General features: G+C 38.7%; 1 protein-coding gene across 1 annotated transcript; it reads right to left on the minus strand.

The window, feature by feature from the left end:
* Window positions 1–953: 953 nt before the first annotated feature.
* LOC135204763 (gastrula zinc finger protein XlCGF8.2DB-like) lies at window positions 954–9,149 on the minus strand. Its single transcript, XM_064234922.1, has one exon. It carries the CDS (start codon window positions 5,143–5,145, stop codon window positions 3,997–3,999), a length of 1,149 nt encoding a protein of 382 aa, XP_064090992.1. The 5' UTR covers window positions 5,146–9,149; the 3' UTR covers window positions 954–3,996.
* Window positions 9,150–15,850: the final 6,701 nt, after the last annotated feature.

The following is a 15,850-nucleotide window of genomic DNA, read 5'->3' on the forward strand; positions in this document are numbered from 1 at the left end:
TTTCGAGAGGTCTTCAGGTAAAAGAATAAGTCTTCCTCTGATGAATTGATTGGAGTAATACAGAGACTGCGTGATCAGCCACCAGACTTCTCGGCTTTTCCGAATGAAGAAAGAAACATAACACCACACCTAATCAAGTTGGGATGAATCTGAAAGTTAAGAGACAGTAAGGCAAAATATGCAGTGGGTTTGTCTTATTGTCAGGGACATCCCCTTGCTAGAGAAAGGGGCAGTTGCTTCTAAACTCTATAAAGATAAATAGAATGGTTGCTCCATTGCAAAACTTCCTTGCATGGGTCGACAGTTCCAACACATGATGGCCGGATCCACTCTCGCCCGAAGGAGGAGAAGGATGAAGGGGCGGAGAAGAAATCCCAGTCACTCCATCATTCATTCCCCCGTCTCCACAACTGCACATCTAAGGCGAGATGCAACCTTGTCCCAATAAAAGAGCTGGGTTAGCTACACAGTTTGATGAGCAGCCACCACAGATCCAAAGGAGAAGTTAGTACAGTCATTTCTTTTGGAGGTTAACCACCAGCTACAGAAACAGTTAGACTTGCAGTTTGAATTAAGAGGTGAGGTTATCACATTTTAAACCTCTCCCTCATAGCAGGATGTGTTTGTTGGTTTTGTTATATTCTGTTTTTATTCAGACTTTAAACTGATTCACTTTATAAAAAAAATAATCCTGCAAAGTGAATAGTATAGTCACCTTTACAGTTCGCCAAAGGGCAGCTTTTATGTGAATGAAGTTGGTGCATTGGGACCACAAGGAAAGATGCACTTCAGTTGGGAAGAGGTGCACTGGGACCAGATACTCGGTGCATTCAGACCACATCATGGTGCTTTCATTCACTTTTGGCAGTGATGAATATTATTCGGATATTTTTTAAGTTTTAATGGGGCAAATGAAAAATTGTATTGATTTATAATTTTTTTTTTATTATTTATCAATATTTTCAATTTTTAGACAATGAAATAAAAAAAAGAGGTTTAATCTAATCAGAATAACACATCATTTTAGTCATTTACATAACTAGTCTAGTCTAAACACTTCAGACTGGTTAACCTAAAACAAAATACTATACAGTCCACTGTAGTATTTAGTGAGCTGATACAAGGAATTATGATTTACTTACAAATGCTGTAGCACAATCTTTGTAGAAGATTAAAACCAAAAACATATAAAAAAATAATCATATAAAAAATGCACCAAAATTTCATTGAAGTTTAATGAAGATATCAATCCTTTCTATTTCCATTAAGAATAACATTTCATGGTAATATTCAAGCTTACAACTACATATACAAGTGCATATATGCACAATGCTGAATAACAAAAGGAAGAAAACTTCGTGTCAGCCAAAGACAATACTAATTCTTTATTTGGAAATCATACAAAAAATACACAGGAACAAGAAAAGTGGAGAAGGCAAATGAAAGTTTCTTAACCTAGCACTGTACAGTGTTCATTTAAAACAATTGTAAGAAAAAAAAAACAGTCATTTATTTTACCTTTGCATAAAGGTTACACGACCATTTTGCATCAAATTCACTCTGGCCAAAATACTTTGGCTCTGGCTTGACTTCTAATAAAGACTCTGCAAATGAAGAGCCTTCATCTGCATTTTCACTCAGACCCTCCTCCAGATTCTCCTTCTCTTCTTTGAGTAACAACAATGATGATGGTTATGAATTGGATCATAAAAATATAAATATGGTTTTTCTTTTTATCTTCCCTTAGGTTGCTGTTGCCTTTTTTTCTATAGATTTTGCTGACAAGTTCACAATAATTATCTCCACATCAAGTGCAACTTACTTTGGGGTGCAAAACATTAACAAATCTGTCAGTGCAACTGAACATCCTCTATGATGGGTGACTTTGCTTGTGCATTTTAACACCTGAAGAACAGTCTGGCATTCAGAACCAATGACTGTGATTTGCAGAATACAAGACAAAAGTACAACAGGCAGTGTAAAACAACAATATCTATCCTCCATGAGTGCTCACTTATGTTATGAATCTACAAAAGAGAAACTGTTTCTACACTGTGTGGAAGAATGACGTCTTTCTTCTGAGTTAACACATTCATTCTAAGATGAACCTAATGAAAAAACCTAATGAAAAAGAACTCTTGGAAACCAAGTGCAGATACAGGATATGACTTCTTTCTAGCATGAGTTTTCATATACCTGTTGAGACACCTTCATTCAAAACAGATGCAGGAGTCAAGTTAAATAAAATCACGTAATAAAAACTACTTGGACAGAGATCAAGTAAAGAGTTTCTGTCTAGTGTGAATTCTCGTGTCTTTTGAGAGGACTTGGTTGAGAAAAACTTCTTAGACATGTAGAGCAACAATGTGGTTTCTCTCTGGCTTATGTTATTCTTAATTTTCTATTTATATCAGGGGTGCAATTGGCTCCAGCCTGGGGTCTATGATTGCACCTTCATATCCACTAGCCTTATATCCAAGGGCTTGTTTCAAGCTGTTTACCACTGCTTTGAAGGCAGCAATCTGCGCCTCATTTATACTGGGCAACTTCGTATAACCTGAAGATATTTTCTCCGGTTTATCTTTATAAGTCCTGTTGCTCCTACCACCAAAGGTATTGTTTTTTTCTATTTCCTTCAGTTCCCATGTGCTTTTCAGGTCATTCTTCAGGTCTTGGCATTTTGTTATTTTATGCCTTTAAGCTCTATTGAGGCCAAAGTCACTGGGTACTGTCACATTTATAATCTTTGCTGTTTATTCCTCATTGTTCCAGATGACAATAGCAGGTCTTATAGCACCTCCTTCTATATATCTTCCTGTTGGAGGTGATTGGATGTGTGCTCCCACACTTTTTCTTTCACTTCAGTTCTATATTCTTTACATATTTTCCAATGTATATATTTACAGATCTTGTTGTGGCGGGCTGTGTAGTGACCATCTGCAAGCAGGGTTTGACAGGCTGATATCAGATGATTCGCACTCTCATCCACTGCATGACAAAACCTACACTGGTCATTTGCTGATATACCCGCCATTTTCTTGAAGCTGTTTGTCAGGAGGCCTTGATCTTTATGCTCCTATTATCAGTCTTTCTCTATCATAACCTAGATCTCCATTTCTTGTCCATCTGAGTGACTCTTCTTTGTCTATGTAACTTTTTTCCAGTTCATCTTGAAATCTTCCTGCCCTTCCCTGGTCTTTCCACCTTTCCTTTCTAAGTTTCTCCTCTCTGTGACTGTATTTCTGCTTGGTCTTCCTGGCTATCATTTTTGCTGGAGTCTGTTCAGTACCCTCTGCCTTCTAGCAGATCTCCTGCAAAGTTCTTAGCCTGTTTTGTTATTGATGTTAGTTGGCTCAGGGCTCCATTATGGTGTTGGGCAACCTTTTTGATGTTTTCATCCTCAGAGCTTTTTAAGTACTACCCTTGACCTATTATTGCTGCTCTGTAGGCCTGGTTGATCTCAGCCAGGCCTAATCCACCTTCTCTGTGAGGGAGGTATATTATGTCCATACACTGGTCTCTGTATGTGACTTAATGTAGGGTGAGAATCTTTTAATATCCATCCTGTCTAACTCACCTTGTGGCCAATCTATAATGCCAAAACTACATGTCACCAATAGTATTGCTAGCTGGTTTATGACAGTGATCGTGTTCTTTGGTGTTAATTCTTTAAGTGGCTGATGTATTCTTTCTTTATCTTTTCTCTCACTTTCTTGTGTTCTATACCAGTGATTTCTTCTATTCCCAATTACTCCTCTGCCTGGTCTTCAACAGATATGCCTTCCTCTACCTTTATACCTTCTGATGTTACTCTCTTCCCTCTCTTTATTGTACTCGTGGCACTCTTGTCCAACCGAAATTCCATGCAGGTGTCATTTGAGAATTGGTGTATTTTTTCGTTATTTACCTTATTTTCTTGAGCAGATTTTGTGAGTGATTTTGATCTCTCATATAGTTGGTCATTTGAGAGATCTCTGCCTTAACTGGTTTATTTTATCATGTTGTTTCTTTTTCCTCTCCAGTATGCAACCTCATATGACGTGTAAGACTCTGTTTGTGGGAAAATGCTTTCCCACATTCCTTGCATATATATGGCTTCTCTCCAGTATGGATTCTCATATGAAGTGTAAGACTTGGTTTCTGGGAAAATGCTTTCCCACACTCGTTGCATATAAATGGATTCTCTCCAGTGTGGATTCTCATATGAAGTGTAAGATTTGATTTCTTGGAAAATGCTTTCCCACATTCCTTGCATATGAATGGTTTCTCTCCAGTGTGGATTCTCATATGAACTGTAATACCTGATTTCTGTGAAAATGATTTCCCACATTCCTTGCATATGAATAGCTTCTCTCCCGTATGGATTCTCATATGTCTTGTAAGATTTGATTTCTTGGGAAATGATTTCCCACATTCGTTGCACATATATGGCTTTTCTCCAGTATGAAATCTCATATGATGTATAAGACTAGATTTCTGGGGAAATGCTTTCCCACATTCGTTGCACATATATGGCTTCTCTCCAGTATGAAATCTCATATGATGTATAAGACTTGATTTCTGGGAAAATGATTTCCCACATTCTTTGCACATAAATGGTTTCTCTCCAGTATGCAATCTCATATGAAGTGTAAGATTTGATTTCTGGGAAAATGCTTTCTCACATTCGTTGCACATGAATGGCTTCTCTCCAGTGTGGACTCTCATATGAACTATAAGATGATGTTTCTGGGACAATGCTTTCCCACAGTCATTGCACATGAATTTCTCTCTGGTAGGATTTGTGATATCATTTGTAAGATTAATTTTCTTATAAAATGCTTTCCCACAGTCAGTTGATCTGAAAAGCTTCTCTCCATTGTGACTATTTCTTCTTTCTTGTTTTACTTCCATTTTGCAAGTTTGTGGATGTTTTTCACTCACTGTTGAATTAATTTTATATGAATATTTATCATCTTCATTAGACTCACAGAATTCCTCTGGCTCTATTTTGATGTCCATCAATGGATCCAGAGACAAAAAGTCTTCATCACTGGTTCCACTAAAGGCAGCCAAGTTGCTGTTTTCTTGATTTATGGAAGGTAGTGATAATGCACCTTCAGTTTCACTTTTCAAAGGAAATTCTAAAGAATGTCCTGGATTCATTTTAGCCTTTTTTCCTGTCCTGTTCCGTAATGACAATGTGTTCAATTCACAACTCTTAACACACAATTGTTTACAAATAATTACCGAATAAATCTGTTAAAAATTAAGTACAATAACTTGAAGGACTACAACCCGATGTCACTGCTGATGTATGAATCTAATATTCAATACAAATTTTACTTGTTGTTTAAATTTGTTAAATACACGTACAATAATTCACTGTTGTCTCATACACTTTAAGAGTTGCTATTAGTAATATTCCATGTAGTACGAATAAACAACATGCATTCCCAAAGTCCTGATGCTAATCAAAACTGTCGAAGGTAGGAAGGTTCTTCTGAGGGAGAATCTGAAATCAAACAATGCAACACAGAGTTAGGAAACATAATGCCAGAACTGAAGCGGCAAAATAATAAATCAAATTCAATTCAGGTTCCCATAAAGGTCTCAGGCCGATTAACAAAGCATGCATTTGATTGTTCTATCCAAACATGAATACAATCCTACCAAATGTTGTCCAGACACAGCATCAAAACATTCCTGAGGCAACAATGCAACAATAGATTGACAGTTAATATTGATGCCCACCACCTCACATCTGTAAACCTTCTTAGCTTGACATTACAATACAAATTGCTTATGAACATATCTTATCAACAAATCAAAAGCCAAGAATAGCAAATGCTAGAGACCAGCATAAGAGTTTTGTGGGGTAACAGCAGGAAGGGCACAGTACACAGCAAATGCTTAATTATATGTGATCCAGCTATACATAACACCATATTATCCACAGATGCAGCAGATAATAATAATAAAAAAAATAGTAAGGGTCAATTGAGTAGTAATTTGAAGAGATGAAAGTTTTCAAATTAGTTCCACTGATTGTTATTGTGGATACAATACAAGATTAGCAATTATGACCAGCAACACTGATGACGGTCTTGGAAGTTATGTGCTGCTACATTTCTTAAAATATGACATTGTTTTCAGAACTAAACGAATCAGAGCTTTTTATGAAGGAGTATCTTTCAGTGCATGTTGGAAATGGGTTAACTGGTGGTTAAGAAGAGTGAGCAAGGGAATTCCCCTCACTCATATGACATCAATGAACACTTCTTGTTTTGGCTTGATGAACAAAGAGGGGAGGCTGTGATGGTAGATGATATAAGGTTTTGGTTTGCATACCTATGAAAATTTCATATTACAGCATTTCCTCGATTAGTGTATCTGCATATGCATGGCTTGCGACTTGGCAATATATTCACATTTAACTCCAGCCCTACCAAAATCTACATGAATGTATGCATACATAAATAAAAATGAATACATTAAAAAGTCTTTTTGGTTTTCAATGCTACAAAAGTGGAATGATTACAATTTTTTAAAGTACTTTGTATTTTTCCTAATATACAAACCTGAAGGTCTTTACATATGGCTATAATTGCAGTGCAATTGTTCCTAAACAAATAGAATCCTACGGTCTTTACATATGGAGAATTACTTGTTGGTGGAAGGATTCTGAGTAAATCTCTGAAGTAACTGGTACCTCAATTCACCAGGGCCTCCTTCCTAGTCATGTAGAGCAGAGGAAGGAGTCCCGTGCATCTGACATGTTGAACTTATGTTATGTCAGCTGTCAGACTTCTAGGCCTTTCAAATTAATGGGCATGTAATGTAAGCTTCATTGATTCAAAAAGGTTTTTGAGGAACCTATAGTGTTTTGGTTTTTTGTCAGTCCCTCTCTCCCTTTGCTAGAGAGAGGGGATGGACATTCATCTATTAATCTACAGAATTCTAGATTATAGACAGGGCACAGTACTTAGTTATGTAGCTCACCTGCATCACACACCCATTTAGCATGTAATGGTTTGCCAACCTTCCCTCTGCCCTACAGGCGAGGAAGGGTATAAAAAGAGAAAGGGAGGAGGAGGCCAGTCACTCACTCACACTCTCTCTTTGTAACTCAGAACACCTTAGGCGAGATGCTACCTGTCCCTCTAGGGGAGCTGGGTGAGCTACACAAGTTGTTGAGCAGCCACCACAGGAAGGAAAATGTGTCCATGGACCCATGGGCAACGTCCCGAAGGTAGAGGGATGTGAATGTAGTCTTTCATGAACAAACTCCCACTCTTAGTACTATTAGAACCGACAGGTTCTTCCAGAATACGAGGGGCAGACCATGCCCCCAACCCTCTAAGCTCTTACTCAGAAAGTACTCTTATCCACCTTGTCAGAAGTAGAGTATGCTCCCTTGATTTTCTCACGACTCCAGAAAGAAACCATTTTCTTGGACTCCTCTTCCTTGGTCGAGCCAGTACTAACAAAGCGTCATCGACATTGAGGACGGAGATGTCAAAACCTCTTTAGATAGCACCACAACACTCGAACTGGACACAGTAGCATATTGTCTTGATCACTACCAGCAAAGTCCTCTATGAAGGGGATAAAAAAGAACTTGAATCTGGTGTCAGGGACCGACGGATTCTGAGTCTTTGCTACGAATTCTGGGACAAACTAGAGCAGGGGTTCTCAAAGTGGTCGATATCGACCCCCAAGGGTCAATAGGACCGGGTCGATGAATAGTCAGGGGGTCAAAAGGGTCGATGAATAACTAACGGGTCAGCGAATTACATTACATATACTCATATATCTAAAGTTCTGAATATATTTTCTTACAAGGAGTTATATTTTTATCATACTGCATGTCAAGTACTAAACTAATAATTCTCAAATTGGATTTGACATTAGTGTATTTTTCTTTTTTCTTTTTTTGAATTATTTAATGCTAGTCTAGGGGGTCGATAGAAAAATTAAAACTTCATTGGGGTCGAGGAGTTAAGGAGTTTGAGAACCCCTGAACTAGAGCGTGACAGATCCTCATCCCTTCAAGTGTTCAACATCGAAGGAAAGTCCACGATGTTCACAAAATCTCTTTGTCAATGCCAGGGTAAGCAAGAACACAATCTTGAAGGTCAGATCCCTGTCTGACGACTCTTGTAAAGGCTAGGGTGCACAAGTCAGGCTCTGTAAGGCAAGAGTCACATCCCACTCAGGGGGACTGAATTCCCAGGGAGGGCAAAACTGTTTGAAGCTTCTCAACAGCATGGAGATCTCCACAAGAAAGAGAAATCGACACTCTTTAAGCAAAGGATTAATCCAAGCAGCTCTGTAGCTCCTGACAGCTGTGACAGTGAAGAAAGACAAGAAAGTCTGCTACCTGCTGAAGAGGAGATCCAACCAGAGAGATATCCCATCAATGACACCATTCACAGAAGACGACCCATTTCCCCTAGTACACAGCCGCTGAAGATTTACAAAGGTATCCAGAAAGCTTGGTCATTGTGTGACGAGGAAAAACCTCTAGCTCACAGGAGATGGTGGATAGTCTCCAGGCATGAAGTGACAGTTCTCTCACAGCCTGGCGATACCTCTCTATGAGCGGCTGGTACAGCAGGTTGTGCCAAGGGGGAATCTCTCTGGTACCCAGGAAAGTAGAGCTAGCAGGTCCAGATACCACTCGGCATATGGCCACTTGGGAGCTAGCAGGGTCATCATGAGATTAGAGGTGATCATGACCCTGTTGATCACCCAATGAATCAGACAAAATGGAGGAAAAGTGTAGGCCTTGGAGATTGTCCCATGGGTGTTGTAAAGCCTCTCCTATTACCGCCCCTGGCACACGGAGCACGTCTGCCGCTCTGTTCTGGTTCCCCAGGATTTACCACTCGTGAACCTGCACCACCAACATGTGTAGCAGAAGAGAATGTAATTCGTCTGCTTGTTGACCTGCACCAATACTGTACAGTTGTATTGTTGATATACCACCTTGAGATCCAGAATATTGATGTGAAGGGGTACGAAACCAGCAACGAAAGTTGTTTGCGAATTAGTTCAAATTCTTTTTCCAGGAAATCTGGGGAACAAATTCGTAAGGCTCTTAAGAACATTGCTTTCAAGATAGGTGTAGCCAGCAACCTGTTCTTGAGAGCCTTACGAATTTGTTCCCCAGATTTCCTGGAAAAAGAATTTGAACTAATTCGCAAACAACTTTCGTCTTTAAAGTATCCTGACCATATGATTGAGAAAGCAATTCACAAAGCAAACGTAATTTTCTACCAACCCCCTCAAAATAAGACCAAAGAGACACCCAACAATAAAATAAAAATTCCTCACCTGGACAGGATTAAAACAGTGACTCAGACTCTCGGAAAATCTAACCCTTTTGCATTTACTTACCCAAACACCTTAGCCAAATCCCTGATTAACGTCCAATAAAAGACATTCCCCAAGGCAACAGGGGTTTATGAAATTCCATGCCAGGACTGTGACCAATCTTACATCGGATTTACAGGAAAATCACTTCTCCAGAGATTAATACAACACAAACGATCAGTTAGGTATGGACAACAGAACTCAGCTATTTTCAACCATATAAATGAACATAACCATAGAATAAACTGGAATTTGTCACATATAATTTATAGCAGCAACTGCCGGTACTAGAGTCAAATGATGGAATCAGCCATAATAAAAGAGAGGCAGGTAATGAACATCTCAAAAAGGAGCATGGGTTTCAGATGTGATCGACAAGGTTTTCATTCAACCAACGCTTAAGAAGATTAAAGGAAGATTATCAGCTGGGGTGACCTAAATCGGCTTACCTGTGGATGGATCTCTTGGTATAAATACCACCTTTTCTGTAAACTTTTCACATTCATATACCTGAAATATAGTACTTTTCTCTCTATACTTTGGTGTTTTTATGGGCTCCATTTATTAGATGGAATCTGTTGTAAAACAGAACATTTTTACCATATATATATATATATTATATATATATATATATATATATATATATATATATATATTATATCATATATATTATATATACCCAATTTAGCATGAAGGCATACATGCTTGAGAATATCCTTAAATCCACGGTAGAAAGGTGAGTGAATACTGGAGACTTGGAACAAAGACTTTCGCAGTTTAATCTACATTTTCAAGTTCACACTGAATATAAAAGAAGATGACAGAACTTTATATACAAAAAACAGAAATAGGGGCCGGTTTACAGTTTGTTATTCTGGGTGGTGTGTTCTTTAAGCAAATGAGACAAGGAAAGAGGCTAAAGGGACAATCCAGGATGGAGATTTAAATTCATTGTTGACGTGGCTTCAATGAAAACGGACTCCAATAGATTCCTTTTACATTGATCTTTGACCCTGTAAATTATTGAGGAATTATCCCAGTTAATAGCATGGCCTGTCTTAAGCCAATGATCCGCAATGCCATTATCGTTAAGCTTCTTGATACAGCATATATGTGCTGAGAACATCTTACCTTTAGATCTTACAATCTTTGCCCTACATAAATTTTATTATATTCTTTACAAGGAATACAGTATACAATATTATTATATTTAAATATTAAGTTAATATCAATTGTTTTCAAAATGAGTACAGTACTTAGGATGAAATGGTACATAGAGAATATTCCTAAGTTCTTTGTTACCACTAGTTGGATTGTAATATGTTTTTTAAATTTATTTTTACAAAGTTCCAAAAAATATTGGGGTAACATGATGAATTTCCTATTTTATCAATAATTTTAAACTCATCTTCCAAAAATTCAGGACTACAAATTCTGAAAGTTCTAATATACAGACTTGTACATATTGACACCGTCATTTGTTTAGCATGGTTAGAGTAAAAATGGATATATGACAAACTATTAGTGGGTTTCCTATATACTTTAAAACAAAAACTGGTGTTATTTCTAACAATTAAGACATCCGAAAATGGTATACAATTATTTTCTACCTATTCTATAAAGACTTTTATAGATGGTACAAGATTATTAATTGTATGCAAGAAGTCAGGAATACTTACATTTGCTTTTACAATACAAAAACAGTCATCTACATATTTAACACAAAACACCTTAGACAATAAATTTCTTGGAATAAGTCTAGTCTCAAAGAACTCCATGTGAATATTAGACAAAAGGAGCATTACAGGGTTACCCATAGCCATACCAAATATTCATTCATAAAAATTACCAGTAAAAGTGAACTTACAATTTTTTTTTATGCAAAGTAGGTAAGTCGTCAATTGGAACTTAGTAAATAAAGATGTTACATCAAAACTAGCTAATTTGTTAGTACTGGATAATTCAATATGGGAGAGTCTAGTACAGAAATCATATAATGTACTGTTTTATTACTTTTCACTCTTAAATTAACTTTTGAAAAAATTAATAATGGACAAAAATGTGAAAAGGGGGACTTTTTGGGTTGACTGGAACAAATTATCCTGATTCCCCTTATTTCTTATGGGGATATTTGTTTCATATATTCCAAACATATTGTATTTCAAACAGCCTTCTGGAATGGATTAAACTTGAAGTTTGAGGTACTACTGTATCTATTGTTAGGGCTAAAACAAAATTCTGGTTGCCATCTTTCTTTTAATTAGAGGTAGAAAAATCTTTAGGGAACTGCATGCCAACATTTACCCTATGAGAGAGAGACAAATAAACTAACACTTAGCTTGTTTTTTTCATTGCTACTACATAACAGCATCAGGTAGATAGGAAGAGTAATTTGTCCAAGAGAGTCAGTGCCAGGCTCCATTTGCATAGTCTATCATGGGTTAAAAAGTACTGTATTAGTGATGGAAGTAGCAGTTAGCTAGGTGCGGGCAGAAGATTTTTTTCCCAAGCCTCTCTCTCTCTCTCTCTATCTTTTGCGGTTACCACGTGGTAGGATAATAGGAAAGTAGGCAAGAATTAGGCAAGCTGTACCCCTATAAGAAAATTACCTCCAAGAGGCAGAGACAGAAACCTGTTACCCAAGTCAGAAGAATTTTGATTAAAGAAATTCAGTAGCATCCAAGAAAAATATTCAGTTTTCTATTACAATAAGATAAAAGTAAATAAATCTGTAGTGAATCAAGACATGAAGTGATAACATTTTACAACAGTGAGGTAGAGAAAGAATAGATCCGAGCAACCTTGGGTTTTGGTCAGCGGTCATTCACCCAGACACACACCCAACCCCCAACCTGTGAGCGACCTAACTATCTGCCTGCCATTCTTGCCCAGAAAGGAACTCGAGCCAACCACTCAGAATCTCCTTTAGCATGGGCCTAAAGAAGTCATTTGTTTGTTTGTATGAGCATTGTTTCTTTCCCAGGTAGAAGGGTTAACGAAATAAGACGAGGGCGAAAGGGGGAATTTGCTCAAGCAGCAGGGATAATAGCTTTTATTTTGTTATTATCACTGGTTGGTAAAATAATTTTTGCAGGGAATAGACAGGCGTCCCGATATCACAATTTCTTGAAGTAAATTGTATTTTTCCTAACTCTACAAACCTAAGGTCCCTTACATTAGGAATTACTTTCAGGGTTGGCTGGAATACGGCCGTTAAATTCTTGAACAAGACCCACCTGCCCGGATGTAAACACTCCATTTTGCCTTTCGGCCCAGGCTTCAGATTGAGGGGTGGCATGAGGTGGGCATTAATGTAAAGGACCTCAGGTTTGTATAGTTAGTTAAAATACAATTTACTTTCAAAAGCTGTGATTTGTTCCTACATGATATACAAACCCTCGGTCGATTACATTAGGAAGACCCACTGATTGGTGGGAGGAATGTGAGTGAGCCTCCAGAACTGACTGGAGTTCAGCATACCTAGGATATTCCTCCTGGTCATAAGAGCGAAGAGGAGTGCCCTGCCTCTGACAACTTGATCAGTGTATAGTTGCTGCATGATCAAGAGTCAGACATCTGGGCCTTTTCAAAATGAGTGAGGAATCGTAACTCATCCGAAAAAGGCCTGGGAAGAATATTTAAAGTTGGAGGCATTAATGAAAAGTTCTGGGAATGATTTGCATTATTGCCAGTCTCATTCCTCTCCTTCCTAGAGGAGTGGGATTGCTTCTATGATTCTGATAAGAAAAATAGAAAGGAAACTTGATGTGCAAACTTACTGCATGAAAAACCCAACCAGCAAGTGTAAGTTACAGTCCTTATCCTCAACCTGAAGGAAAAGGAGTAGAAGTAAAAGGTATGGAAGGTTAGTCAATCTTGTATCCTTCTTACCTCTAGAACCGCACACCATAGGCGAAATGCAACTTGTCCTCTTGAAGTAGCCAGGTAAGCAAACACAACTTGTGAGCATCCACCACTGGTCCAAGGAAAAGAGGTTCCAATGACCTGTGGGAAGACCTGAAGGAAGAAAGATATAAATGTGGTTGTAATGAAACCCTATCTTTCTTCTGATCCGACATATTCTTCGGAGAGATGAGAAGTACCAAGCCATCGGCGCTGCTCGCTCTCTGAGAGAGCATACAATGGATGTATCAAACTGCAGAGGAGTTTCTCACAATCTCATAGGACTCAGAGGAAGACATGTCATTAGAAACTTCTGCATTGGAAGTCAGCAGTGGATAAAGGTATCAACACTCAGTGAAGGGTTTCGATCCTTCTAAGGAGTCGGAGTCGCTCATCCGAGATGTAGTCAGGACATGACACCCGCATTTTGAAGGGTGAAGCTGAGAACGAACCATGCAAATCGTCTATCTTCTTCACCAATGATGTCGAGAGACGAGATGATGATTCTCGTGAGGTATGTGCACATTAGACGAGAATGAAATGCATTCAAGAGACTGAGGACCATGTGATGGTAAGACAGAGAAGTTTCTCATCAATAATTGTATCTCAACGAATGAGAAACAATACTACTTAGTGAATGACTAAGGTGAATGTGGGCCTACGTTTTCACAGTTGAATCGGAGAGAGTCCTGACTCTCAAGATTCTAATCATAGAAAAAGTCCCGTTGATGACACCAACCAGTGAAGACAGCTCTAATCCCTGTTGTTTTACAGAGGACTGAAAAAGTTATTCCGCTATTTTATTGCCGATGGGCGAGAAAGTTGGTGCTTGCAATGAAGGTGGAGTGTCTTTTAATAATGAAAACACAGGTATTGTACTGCCTGAAGAACTGCATGTTGTGGGTTGGATCAGGGAAGAACTTTTGTATCTACTCTGGAAGCAGAGTTAGTCGGGCAGGAAACAGGGGAAGTCCTCCGTTATTCAATTTCAATCTGGGATGAACAAAGAATAATTGAACTCCTTACAAATTAGAAAATACATATTAAGAAAAAGAAAAACTCAAATTATCTGAAGAAAATCATTCTATGTCATCGCAGTGGCAGTGGGCAGGTATTATGGAACTGGAAGACTACTGTGTGGTAAACAGAGAGATGATAATGACTAGTAAGATATCTCTGTCTGAAAATTCTCACAAAACAACGGCAAAGTAGAGGACGAGACATAGGCCTTATGCAAGAATCCGAGGCAAAACAGAGACCTAAGTCTGTGATGGCTGGGCAGAAGAGATTTGGATTGGTAGATAATCCTCGATAGCAGAGAATCAATACTAAGATGAACAGAATCTCAGAGAGAAGGCAGTACTCTGCCCCTCGCTCGACTCCTCATACTGAGTTGCCTGGTAGTGCATTCCATATTGGAATGCATTTGCCTTAGAAGCATCGTGCGCAAAAAAGATACACTCGAGAATCTGCATTTTAACTGAAATGGAAGAGAAACAAACCCTCTTGTTTGGTGATAATGCAAATGCTGTGGTGTTGCTGGCAAACAATACTAATAGTCATCTCAAAATTAAAATTGGAAACTCTTGGGAGGCCTGAAAGGCTGTCATGAGTTTCAGGTTAATTAGGAGAAGGTGCTATTCATCTCGGTTACACACCAAAAGAATTAACTTTCAGATATGCGCCTATTACTTGGACAGCGCAACTGATAACATACGCATGTCCCAAGGAGAACATACTAGTATATTCGTATGTTCCTGTAAATCGAGCTCCAGCCTAATTCTTCTTCATTTGAATGACAAGAATGAGGACTGGAAGCAGACCTCTTTCATTCTATAATGAAGAGAGTGAAGGTGAAGCTGTCCTGAAGGGAGACTTCTATGGTGATAACAGGGACACCAAACAGACTAGTTCAAGCTGAACTGGTTTTTCCCAACAAAGTAGCACTGGAGAGGCATTCAAACTTCTCGGTGCTATCTTTCCTGAACAGACTGACATATGTTCGGTAAGATCCTAAGATTGAACCATAAACATAGCAGAAAGTAGAGGGGAAAAAAGAGAGGAGGATTGACTGTTCTTGAACGCTTTTTTCTGAATTCTGTCAAACGAAGCATTCATTTCTTACAACGATTTCATTCGCTTAAACATGAGCGAAAGTTGTGCGGAGTTAAATGCAGTAAAAGCTGGTGAGGACTTGCCACGTCTTGCTACACATCTATTTTCTCCATGATCGAACCTCAAAAAGAGGGACTAAACAGAGAACCTCCTCCTATCTCCTTCAGATGCATTGTCCCAAGGACGATGACATCGATCTTGGCACTTGAAGAATAACCATTCCTGGCTTTCACAGGTGGGTCTGAGCCACCAAGCAGCTCAGTCCCTTCTCTCGCCCTGAACCACAGTCATGATGGAGAGAAGACTACCCATCACTGACTGTGGGTGTACAACCCCCGTTGGAGGTTTTACACTTGGAGAGACACATACAAGAGTACCAGACACAGCCCCATTTCCATGAGCCACGCCCTTGGAACCAGAGACAAGATAACAAACCTGGGTTTGAATTCCAGCGGCTCCGAAGACATAATATTCT

The sequence above is a fragment of the Macrobrachium nipponense genome, chromosome 47 (assembly GCF_015104395.2).
Source record: "Macrobrachium nipponense isolate FS-2020 chromosome 47, ASM1510439v2, whole genome shotgun sequence".
Lineage (NCBI taxonomy): Eukaryota > Metazoa > Arthropoda > Malacostraca > Decapoda > Palaemonidae > Macrobrachium > Macrobrachium nipponense.

Coding starts and splice junctions, on each gene's coding strand:
- LOC135204763 (XM_064234922.1), bottom strand. CDS start 5,145: ATGAATCCAGGACATTCTTTAGAATTTCCTTTGAAAAGTGAAACTGAA.